Source organism: Humulus lupulus, chromosome 1 (genome assembly GCF_963169125.1).
Source record: "Humulus lupulus chromosome 1, drHumLupu1.1, whole genome shotgun sequence".
NCBI classification, from domain to species: Eukaryota; Viridiplantae; Streptophyta; class Magnoliopsida; order Rosales; family Cannabaceae; genus Humulus; species Humulus lupulus.
Window position 1 is genome coordinate 173,296,762 of NC_084793.1, and position 12,620 is coordinate 173,309,381.

At 36.1% G+C, this 12,620-nt stretch overlaps 1 protein-coding gene across 1 annotated transcript; it reads right to left on the reverse strand.

Moving 5' to 3' along the window:
* Window positions 1-279: 279 nt before the first annotated feature.
* On the reverse strand, window positions 280-2,024 carry LOC133800520 (aspartic proteinase nepenthesin-1). Its single transcript, XM_062238509.1, has one exon. The coding sequence runs from the start codon at window positions 1,782-1,784 to the stop codon at window positions 414-416; it is 1,371 nt and encodes a 456-aa protein (XP_062094493.1). The 5' UTR covers window positions 1,785-2,024; the 3' UTR covers window positions 280-413.
* Between the last annotated feature and the right edge of the window lie 10,596 nt (window positions 2,025-12,620).

Genomic DNA, 12,620 nt, shown 5'->3' on the forward strand with positions numbered 1-12,620 from the left:
ATAAATAACTTAATTAAATAATGTTTTAATTGAGTTGTTCTAGCTATTTTTATTATTGGTCGGAGATATATAACAAATGGAACATAGAATACAAACTCGAACATCATCCCCTTATGCTAACGTGCTTATTATATCACTAGGAATTTGTTTAGCACATATCTATTTTTTCTTTCATATAAAGGAAAATTAGAATAAAAGGTTCAAATGTTTAACACATTGTTCATCTAGAAGATCTATATCCTTTTAAATGAAAAAAAAAAATTAAAAAACACTATCATATACAAAAACATACATATACTATTAGAATTTGATATTTGTAGTGCTTGATTAATTGTCCAATTATAACAAAATTCATATTAATAAAAAAATTCATACGACAAAGCATACAATATAGTACACAGATATTAGATTTATCACAGTTGATCACACTGCGTGGGAACAAACGACAATGTTTCCTTAGAAAGATCATGAACGACAAGTAAATTCTGTTGCTGAATATTGCCAAAGATGGACATACCACTAGAGGACCCCAGAGCCAAGCAAAGAACTCCTAATGTCGAGTCACTCAGAATGTAGTTTTCCGGTGGAAGTTCCAAAACGGCATCGTTTTTGAAATGAAACGACAACTTGGGAACTTCAACTGACGTAGAATCCTTTGGCAAGTTAAAGCAAAGATCCAAACCTTGCGAACCCGTTTTGTCCACTGGAAGGTTTATCTGGGAAGTGAATTCCTCCTTGACAATATCAAAAGCTTTCTTTTCAAGATATGTAATGGTTGTTCCAGAGTCTATGATTAGCCCTCCACTACCATCTTTTTGGAGGGCAAAAGTGTCTTTCTCGATGGATAGGAGAGAGCCTCCTACTGATATCCCTTCAAGGGAAAGATAGTAAAAAGATGGCTGTGATGGGTTTTTCATCAAAGGGGTGGTGACTTTAGCGCCAAAAGACGTGGTGTTCACGCTCGCTAATGACCCCATCAACAGTGAGCTCGTTTTGGTGTCGTCCATGGAGGTCAAGCAGTAAGAGAATTTGGGCTCCTTCAGCTGCGAAACTAGAGACAACGGCCCACGTCCGAGCCCCACGAGGCCCGCGCCTTGGCTGAACCCGTCTCCTTCGTTATCTCCGCCGCATCCAAACCCGATACCATTGACCAAAACCTTGACATCATCGCCGAATGCAAAAGTTTCTGTTGCTAAAACACCTTGAGTGGAAGAGTAATCTCCGTAGCCGTAGAAATACTCGCAGCCGTCGCTGCACGTTGATTGCGGAAGGGCCTCACATAGCTGGCTCGAACACGAGAGCTTAGAGAAGGAGGAAGAGTTTCTCGGGTCAAAAATGGGCGTGGGTTGATCGAAACAGGTCTCACAAGGTAAGCACTGCGTCCATATCAGGTCACTGCCGGTGTCCATTATGGCGGAGAAAGCGTTCGGCGGGGTTCCTATGGATAGCTGCATTAAGAACTCGCCGTTCCCAGCTCGTACGGGGGATTCAAACACCGACGACGACGATGATGAATCGGATTTGGCCGCCAACACCATGGCATTAAGCCTCTGCACCCTGTGCTTACCGCGCTTGATTCCCCGCTGAAGACGTTCAAGCTTTGTCAAGTTCATGCCATGATCGACGTGATGGAGCGTGACCCGAAAGCCGGTTTTCTTGGCCGTCGTTTGATGATGAAGAGTTTGTCTTGAAGTTGAATATACCGGAAGAACAAACAAGGACAGCAGAGCCAGAAGTGAAAGGATTGATAATACTGATAATAAATGAGCTGAAGTTCTTCCCATTTTTGGTTACGTTACTACAATTCCCTACTAACAATAATATTAATAATATTTCAAGACAAGACAAGAGGCGAAAGAAATGAGGTATTTGGGTTATGAATCTAATAAGGACTACATGAGGATGCCTTATATGAAAGATAAAAGTGTAACGGTGTGTTCAAAGTTAGACGGCTTGCTAGAAAAAAGTTAATTTCAGAAAACTCATCTAAATATATTATTACAAGGAATAATAAATTGAAGAGTGTAATACTTTTTATATAAAAAAATAATAATATGTAATTGATTATTGTTTATAATATTAGCTATTTTTGTTGAAGTAATTCAAATGAAGTAACAATAATAACATGAAAACGTATTACCAACTTCGAGCGTGAATGGAGTGATGTTGAGAGATCAGCGTTTGTTTACCAGTAGCCAATGCGTGTGGGTTGGTGGGAAAAGAAAGGGAGGTAAGATTTTTAAGCTCAAATATTATCACACTTTTTTTTCCTCGGTTTTTATTGAGTACGTAGTATTATTTTGGTTAATTTTCAAGGCTACTATATTAATATTTATTTATATATATATTATAAGTGTGTGTTTTATATGTAAGATTTGTCGTTGTCGAGTAAAAGACACATGATTTGGGTCACCCAAGTTTGGTGGGTGTTGATGACTAACCTTAGAATGATAAGATGATGGATGATTGTGTTCTAGGAAAACAATCCGATGAAAGAACGCCACATTTTATCAAAAGTTTTTGACATACCATGATATCATGTCTTACGTATACATACAAGTTGGCTATCATACGTTTAAATCATATATATGTACAACCCAACAGAAAAAAAAATGAAAAATCATATATGAACCATAGGCATGTGACTTTTATATACTCGTAACCTTTAGTTTTACATTGCTTTAATATATATATATATAATTATATATGACGCCTATACTTTAGAAACGCAACACTAAAAACGCTTATTAATTACAATCGAAAACTCATGTGTTTATGTATATATGTTTGTAAACGATATATATTATTTCAGAAAACATAGGGAAGGAAAGATGTTTTATATGTGAAATTGTACGTAAGATATGGTATAAAAAAGCTACTTCATTTTTAGTGCATGTTTAAGTTTCGTCAGATTTCGGACCATTTTAGTCAACTACATATAATGGTTTTAGTTTGTGATTTTGATATTATCAATATATCTAAGATGGAGGTAATATATAGCCTTTATATAGAATATAATCAAAAAAAATATTTTGGCTACAAATTAAAGTAGGACAAATACACCTATTTTCAATAGGTTGGTGGTCCAATACCACTTTACACCTATTTTGATATTATTGCCAAAATATTTATACTTTATTTTACAAAACCAAAATATTTTTATTTTAATCATATAAGATATCTAATTTGTTCAAGAATCAAATTTTAATATTTTCAATAAGTTGGTGGTGATTGACATAATGTGACCACCATAGCCCTAAGCTATGACATATATATGTAATATCTATAATTTAGGTGGTCAAATGTCAAACTTTGACCTATATTGAAAAATAATCTTATAAATGATAATTTAGTTTATAATAAATAATATCATAATATTATAAGTCCAAAGATAATGGATTAACTTCTATAATTATATATAAAAATATTAGTGATAAAAGTATAATGATCTATAATTATACATAAAACAATAATATCCTCACAGTTATATAGTCACAAAACAGTTAAATTTAATAAATCTTAAAACACCAAAATAATACTTAGCATCAATCATTCTTCATTCCTAACTATTACATAGCTAATTAAGATATACAATCCATAAGGTTCCCATTCAGATACATAAACCGTATTTAAAAGATATGACTATATAACTATATATAGAACTAGGCTTGTTGAAAATGAGAAAATCACCATAACAGAATTGGATGAAGAAATAGACACAACAGAATTTGATGAAGGCCACCATTGTGACAGCTAGCATTGTGAAAAAATATTCGTACAACTATGACAGCACATTTCTGTTATACCTTTTCCTCATATTGTGGGATATTTTCCTTTTGTGTACCATTGTATATTCTGTTATCAATTCTCCTTTTTATTCCTTATATACCCTGTTATTACTCTGTATAAATAGCAGTATGCTTTCCTTATTTTGTAACCGTTGAGAGTAATAACAATTCAGTCATTAAAGGAGCATTCAATTCATCTTTTTAACTTGGTATCAGAGCAAAGTAACCTCTGTCAATGGCTACCCCTGGCGACTCTTCATCTACAATCGACACCCCTGCTGCTGAAGCTCCGATTCAAACTCCATCCCCTGTTACAGCTCCAACCTCTATATTTCAAAACCTTGCTCCTCTATCCATAAAGCTTGACCGCAGTAACTACTCTTTTTGGAAGTCTCAACTTCGTCCTGCACTTCGTGCACATGATCTCGAAGGATATGTGCTTGGAACGAAGACCTGTCCACCACAGTTTGTTGATAACACCACTGGAGGGCCTATTCCAGGAGAACCCCGTAAACTCAACCTTGGCTATGCTATTTGGAGGCGTGTAGACCAAGCGATTATGAGCTGGATGCTCAACTCCATCTCTGTAAACATGTTTGGTCATGTTGTTCGATGTACCACCTCCTTTGAAGTCTGGAAAACCCTTGAAAACCTTTTTACCACTCAGTCGAAGGCCAGGATTCTTCAACTCCGTTTTCAGCTGCAGTCCCTCAAAAAAGGAAATCTTTCCATTCATGACTATATTTTAAAAATGACCAGTTTGGCTGAAAATCTCTCTTCTGCAGATCAGCTTATAACAGATGATGATTTGATACTCTATATACTGGGAGGAGTTGGCCATGACTATGACCCCGTCGTTATCAATCTCACATCTAGACCAGATTATCCCTCTCTACAAGAAGTTCAGTTCTTTCTGCAAAGTCAAGAGATGCGTCTGGAGCAGCTCAATGCTCCTGCTATGAATGACATCAATCCTCCCAGTGCTAACTTTGCTGCTCAAACTCGCAGACCTCCAAATTTCAGTGGTTCAAGCTTTGTTGGCTCTTCAAGTCTTGGTGTAAACCAAAGTCGTGGCTACCCTCATCGTGGTCGAGGTCGTGGTCGAGGAGGCAAAGGCAATAATCGTCCTGTTTGTCAACTCTGCAACCGCATTGGTCATGTTGTGTCAAAATGCTACCATCGATTCGACATCCACTTCCAAACTCCAGCACCAGGTTCCAATTAGTCCAACCCCAACTTTTCCAGCAACCAATCTTCACCAGGACAAAACCAACATGCCTTCTATTCCTCCACTGGTGATGCTCATCAAGACAACTCCTGGTATATAGACAGTGGGGCAACCAATCATATTACTTCGGATGGTAAGACTCTGCAGCACAAGTCAGAACACAAAGGTACCACTCGGCTGATTATTGGTAATGGGCAGCCTCTTACAATAACTGAAATTGGTCATCATATTTTAAAAATTTACAATGCTTCCAATCTCCTGCTAAACAATATATTTTATGTGCCTCAAATAACCAAAAACTTGTTGTCTATCTCTCAACTAACTCATGATAATGCTGTGTTTGTTGAATTTTACTCTGATTATTGTGTCATTAAGGATCTGGACACGAGGAGGGAGCTAGCTCGGGGAGTGCTTAATCATGGTCTTTATCAACTTCAGTTGCCACAGTTTTCATCTCAATGTTTTTCAGTTTTCAAGAAGAGTCTCAACTCAGTTATCTCCAAGAAGAGTCCTAACTCAGTATTTCATTGTAAGAGTCAAGTAAATGAGCATATTCATCCTGCTCAATCCTTGTTTGTTCAATCTACTAACACTACAGATTTAAATGTTTGGCACATGAGGCTTGGTCACCCAAGTTTAAATGTAATGAAAAATATGTTAATCAATGAAAAGGTTTCCTTTAAAATTCCTCCAAAATTTTGTGATGCTTGTCATATTGGTAAATCTAAGCACAAACACTATCATTCTTCTGTAAAATCAGCCAGTAAACCACTTGAAATCATTCACTCCGATGTGTGGGGTCCCTCACCAATTCTCTCTAGAGATGGCTTTAGGTACTATGTCCATTTTATAGATAAATACAGTAACTTTACATGGATTTACCCTCTTAAGCTTAAGTCAGATGTCAAAGCTATCTTTACACAGTTTCAAAACTTTGTTGAACAGAAATTTGAATCAAAAATCAAGACTCTTCACTCTGATTGGGGAGGAGAGTATCGAAGTCTTGTGCCATTTTTACACTCTCTAGGAATTCATTTCAGCCACCCATGTCCTCACACACACCCTCAAAATGGCAAGTCCGAACGTAAGCATCGTCACATAGTCGAAATGGGTCTTACACTTCTCAATCAAGCATCCATGCCACTACAATACTGGTGGGAAGCCTTTAGCACTGCTACTTTCCTTATCAATCATCTCTCAACACCCACATTGGATCACAAATCTCCTACTGAAGTCCTCTTCAAAGTCAAGTCTAAACTAGATTTTCTTAAAGTCTTTGGCTGTGCAACCTTTCCCCATCTTCGTGCCTACAACCAACATAAATTGGATTTTCGATCCACCAGATGTGTCTTTCTTGGATATAGTCCCAATCACAAAGGGTATAAATGTTTACACCCTTCTGGTCGCATATATATTGTCCAAAGTGTCACCTTCAATGAACTTGACTTCCCTTTTGCGAATGGTTTCAGAACTTCTAATTTTAAAAACTCTGAAATTAACACATGCTCCAATTCAATTCCATACAACCACTGGTTTCCTTGTTTTTCTCCATCTTTGCAGGATCATACTGAAGTCATTCCTCCTGATGTTGCTACTGGCCATGATTCAGCAGTCCCCATGCTATCTTCTCCATCATCATCCTCTTGTTCAGCATCCTCCAATGATCAAGGTAAAACTCCGAACTCAACACAATCCTACTCCACTCTACCACTTGAAATTGTCCTTCTGTTAGAAGTGTGTCCTAAAAGCATATAAAGACATTTGTTTTTTCTGTGAATAAATAAATACAATGGTTTATTATTATTGTCATATTTAGATTGTTAAATTATTGTTTGAATAATTTTGTAAATATCAGAAAAATTCCATATTCATTATTGAGGATGTGATCTTGTATTAGTACGAGAGAATTAAGATCACATGAATGAATAAAAATAGTCAACAACAAAAAATTAAAGCTATGGAATTCTTTAATTGGAGTTGTAAGTACGGTTTACTGAGTATCATAATGATACAAATAATCTAGATTCGGATTATTGATGTGGAAAGACATCTCGGTAAAGGTGCTTTATATAATATGATTATATATGACATGGACCGATATGAATTAAAGTCTTTATCCAAAAACCATTTAACAATAAAGACTTGTAATTCATATCATAACAGATGATCATTTATAGATCAACCTAAATCCTGAGTGTTCATGAACTCCTCTTCATGTTTATTAAATCTTTTGATTCATTCGTTAAGGTTTCTTCAAAGAATGAGGCTAATGACTTTTGTTTTGGAGATTTAATATCATGGATGGCTGGGAACATGTATCAACAATACGAAATCTAATCTTTCCTAACGGATCGTATATTAGTTCCCTTAAGGGTTAATTCTGGAACTGAATGATTTTGAGCTCAAATCTATAATTAGATTATAGATTAATTATTCACTAGTGAATTAATGGTACTTAAGGAATAAGAAGTAAATTAGAAAGGTAAAATGGTAATTCTTTCATTCTAATTTATGAACTAATTAATTAGATGGTTGAACTATTGTAAGATGGTTATATCAATGGACGACTTAAGAAAAAGATTTCTGTAAAAGTATATCTATAACATAAAGAGTGCAATTCTGAATTTATAGTGGAGTAATATCAGAATTAATAAATTAACTATTATAATTAAAGAGTTTAATTATTTAGTTTCAATTTATTGGAGCTTAATGTTATAGGTCCATGGTCCCCAAAATGGCTCAAACAATCACTGTCAAAGGCAAATACAAAAATGGGCAAAAAGGACTTATGTGATAAGTAAAATATTTTTCTATGTATCAAACATAATTATTGATTAATTATGTGTAATTAATTAATTAATTATTTGATTTATCAGAAATATAATTAATTTTGAATTAATTTATTTTTGGGATTTTTGGTATTTAAATAATAATAAAAATTGGGAAAAATCACATGTCATCACAGGCATGTGGTACACGTGTGGCACAGTGCACATGCACTGTGCTACACACATAAGAGAGTTTACTCAGTCTCTTGATTCCACAATTTTAGTTATTTAAATATTAAATAAATAATGAGATATTTTAATATGATTAAAATATTATTATTTAAACAAAAATCTGATAACTGATCAGTTATTTTGAATTTGTTTAAAATAACAAATATTTTAATATATTGGATATTATTAAATATGGGATATCAGTTTTCACAGAACGTAAGTTTTCAGGGATAGAAAAATATCTAGGATTCTCTCAGAGAAAAGAGAACAGTGACAAAAACAAAGGTCGTTGTTCTTCACAAAACCTAGGTCCAAACTTTATCAGATCTCATGTGTTGAGAACGTCTGATAAATAGTTATTGCCTATTATTTGTATAGCGAGCCCACACTCGTTCTTTGTGTGACTGAGAACATTTTGGAAGATCTTGGTGTGAGATCTCAAGGATTCAGCCATACGAAAAGATAGCAGCAAGGAAGGACCTGAGGTAATTTTTCTATTCTTGTCCTTGATTCAATATATATATATGAGTGTGAAGAAGTAGATCTAGAAATCATATGGGATTAATCTGACAATTTGATTGTTGTTCCGCTGCGCATAATCTCTGATTTGATCAATAAAAACCAACACCTTCCTATTTCTACCTCACCAATTTCTCATCCCACCTCACGTTCTCTGCCTTCTCCACCCGTTCCCACACCCTCAAAACCTCCTCGCCACTCCATGATCACCCGCTCCAAAGCTGGTATTTTCAAACCAAAACTCTTCCTCACCACTGCTACCCGTGACTCCTCTAGCCCACCAAATGAAACCATACCTGACTGCCTTGATGAAGCACTTCGTTCCCCACAATGGTTTGCTGCCATGGATGATGAAAATACTGCCCTAAAAAAGAACCATACCTGGACTCTTGTTCGACGCCAACCTCACATGCATATCATTTCCAATAAATGGGTGTACCGTATCAAATATAATGTCGATGGCTCTGTGAGTCGTTTCAAAGCCCGTCTTGTTGCCAAAGGATTCCAACAGCAACCTGGAATCGATTTCTTTGAAACCTTTAGTCCTGTTGTTAAGCCCTTTACCATTCGTATTGCCCTCTCACTTGCTGTCACTCACAATTGGGACATTCAACAAATCGACATAAACAATGCCTTCCTCAATGGAACTCTTCATGAGGAAGTATACATGGAACAACCTGCTGGTTTCATTGACTCCACTAATCCCTTGGCTGTTTGCAAGCTCCACAAAGCCCTCTATGGCCTCAAACAGGCCCCTCGTGCCTAGTTTGACAAGCTAAAAAGTTCCCTTCTTGCCTTTGGTTTCTGCAATTCCACTGTTGATACCTCTCTCTTCTTTTACCACGATGGTGATGCTTTTCTTTTCATTTTGATATACGTTGATGATATTCTTCTCACAGGCAACAATGCCTCTCAAGTCACCACAATTATTGCTAAACTTCAGAGCCTTTTTGCCCTTAAATCTCTTGGTTCTGTCCATTACTTTTTGGGGTTTGAGATCAGTAGGGGGCATGGTACGCTGCACTTATCTCAAACTAAATACACCCTTGATCTTCTCAAGAAAACCAACATGATAAATGCCAAACCCTGTCATACTCCCATGAATCAAAGTAACAAACTCAGCCTACAAGATAGTGCTGAATTTGAGCATCCAACCATCTTTCGAAGTGTCATAGGAGCGCTCCAATATCTTACTCTCAGTCGGCCTGACATCGCCTATTCAGTCAATAAACTAAGCCAATTTCTACAAGCTCCTACTCAAAATCATTGGAGTGCTTGTAAGAAAATCTTAAGGTATCTTGCTGGTTCAATTGGAGAAGGAATCACATTCAGTAGAGCACCTAAACTGACTATCGAAGGCTATTGTGATTCAGATTGGACAAGCTCATTGGATGATAGAAAATCTACTACAGGGTTCTGCATTTATTTTGGCAATAACTTAGTTAGCTGGAGCTCTTGTAAACAAAAGGTTGTGGCTCGTTCAAGCACCGAAGTAGAGTATAGAGCTTTAGCTCAAGCCTGTACTGATGTGGTCTGGTTACAATCACTGCTCACTGAAATTGGAATAAAATGCTCTGAACCAGCTGTTCTTTGGTGTGACAATGCTGGTGCGCGACAACTTGCATCCAATCATGTATTTCATTCCAGAACCAAACACATTGAGATAGATGTGCATTTCATTAGAGAGAAAGTACTGAATAAAGAAGTTGAAGTAAGATATGTGCCTACACAAGAACAGATCACAGACATACTCACAAAACCCCTCAGCATCTCACAATTTCACTATCTCAAAAACAAGCTTGCTGTTTCTCACCCTCCACAGCCAAGCTTGAGGGGGCCTGTTGAAAATGAGAAAATCACCATAACAGAATTGGATGAAGAAATAGACACAACAGAATTTGATGAAGGCCACCATTGTGACAGCTAGCATCATGAGAGAATATTCGTACAACTGTGACAACACATTTCTATTATACCTTTTCCTCATATTGTGGGATATTTTCCCTTTGTGTACGATTGTATATTCTGTTATCAATTCTCCTTTTTATTCCTTATATACCCTGCTATTACTCTGTATAAATAGCAGTATTCTTTCCTTATTTTGTAACCGTTGAGAGTAATAACAATTCAGTCATTAAAGGAGCATTCAATTCATCTTTTTAACTAGGCTAAAATCACATTGTCTCCACCAATAAATCACATTATCCCCACTCGTATCACTTGTTTCCTAGAAGGGGAGAGATATAAGGGGTGAGCTTATAAAGCCCAGTAGCAAAACAACTAATATCAAAGGATCAATAGTTTATTAAAACCCATCAATGATTAGCTTTGAAAATAAAACACATAACACCATGTATAAACCAAAAATAGAGAGAAACTACAAGTAATCACAAGAGAGAACATACACGCTCACATCACACCGTCCACTAGATCCTTAGTTCCCGATACCAATCATAGAAAAGCGACATCCTAAATCGAGTAGTTGTGCCTGATAACCACCACAAGGGGTGGCTTAGATCACATCATGTATAACATTTGCTAGGTTTTTACACCTACAGGTGAGTGAACACATGATCTACCTATGATGACACAGAGACTAGCTCATGAAACAACAGTATGCAGAAATCATGACCAATATGGCTCTCAAGAATATACAAAATATAAACAAATAGAATAACAAAATAACATATTTTCTTTATTTTAAAAAATTTGGGCAGCATAACGTCTCCATGTGAACAAAACCCAAAAAACATAACCTGCATAGATAAGTATACAAAAATATATTTGGCTCTCAATGCCCTCAAAACAGTCCAGAAAAGCATGCATATTAAGTTTTCAATTATTCAAACATTTTATAAATAAAAAATTAGTATATATATAATGCTATTTGATACATATAAAACAAGTCTAATAAATAAGTTGATTCCCTACCTCCTTAGAATTGTTTTCCCTTGTCCAAAAGAGACGCTCATAAGTCCCCAAATTCAAGGATTCCAAGTAGCTCAGCTCGCTTCAAAGTCATTTTTTCCTAAAATCCTCAATTGAACAAAAAATTATCATCATCATAATGTACTCTTCAAACCGAGCCCGATAACATATATCATGATACCATTTAGAGACAGTCAAAACTCTCACTTCAACCGCGCACCGTGATGGTTCGTTGAGCCAGTGGTGGTACTCCAACAGCGGTGACCGAAATTGACTTTCTCTTTATCAAAATGATCATCTCAATGAGTACATTACAGAATTAAAATCTATTTTCCCAAATGTCCCCCGGTGTCGCCGGAAAAAGCTTCCAAAGGGGCGGAGATCCAAATATCTTGCTGGAGAAAAGCGGAGAGCTGACTGAAATACTTTAGTGGGAAATGTTCCTCTCACGACATTGATTCCAATGGTACCAACCACTCATCAAACAGAGGTTGGGGTTGGCCGAAATGTCACCTCAAAGTTTTGACGGCGAAACTTCGGCCTGTGCGTACGAGCGCGTCCCTACTCCGATTGCCACCAAACATTAGGAGTGAGATCATCGCCGGCCAGTAGCTACATCGCTCCAGCGCGCGGCGGCAATGGGGTTGAGTGGTGGTTAGGTCAGGAACTCACCCTGGCCTCCCGAACCCTGGCCTCCCGAAGAGAGAAAGAGAGAAGGAAAGAAAGAAGAAAAGAAAGATAAAAAGAGAGAGGAGAAAGAGAGTGGTGTTGGGGAGAGAGAAGTAGAAGATTAGGGGATTTTTTTTTTTTTTTGGTTAATTATGAAGTGAGTCCCACCACTTATAAAAAAAATAATATTTTATTTTATTTTTCTTTTCACTCTTCAACTTGAACAGTATGAGGTTTGAAACATAGTCTAGTGGTAATATACCTCTCTTTACAAATAGGAAGTCTCAAATTCCAATATCTTCCTCCAATGTAAAAAAAAATAATTAATATTTTAATCCTCTACAAAAATTAATTTTCTAAAATTTAAAAATAAAAATATTGAAATAATTATAATTAATTACAAAATTTGAAAAAATTGATAATTTTGTTCTTTTTAGATATTTTTTGTTTAGATAATAATATCATTTTACAAAAGAGAAATTATAGTAA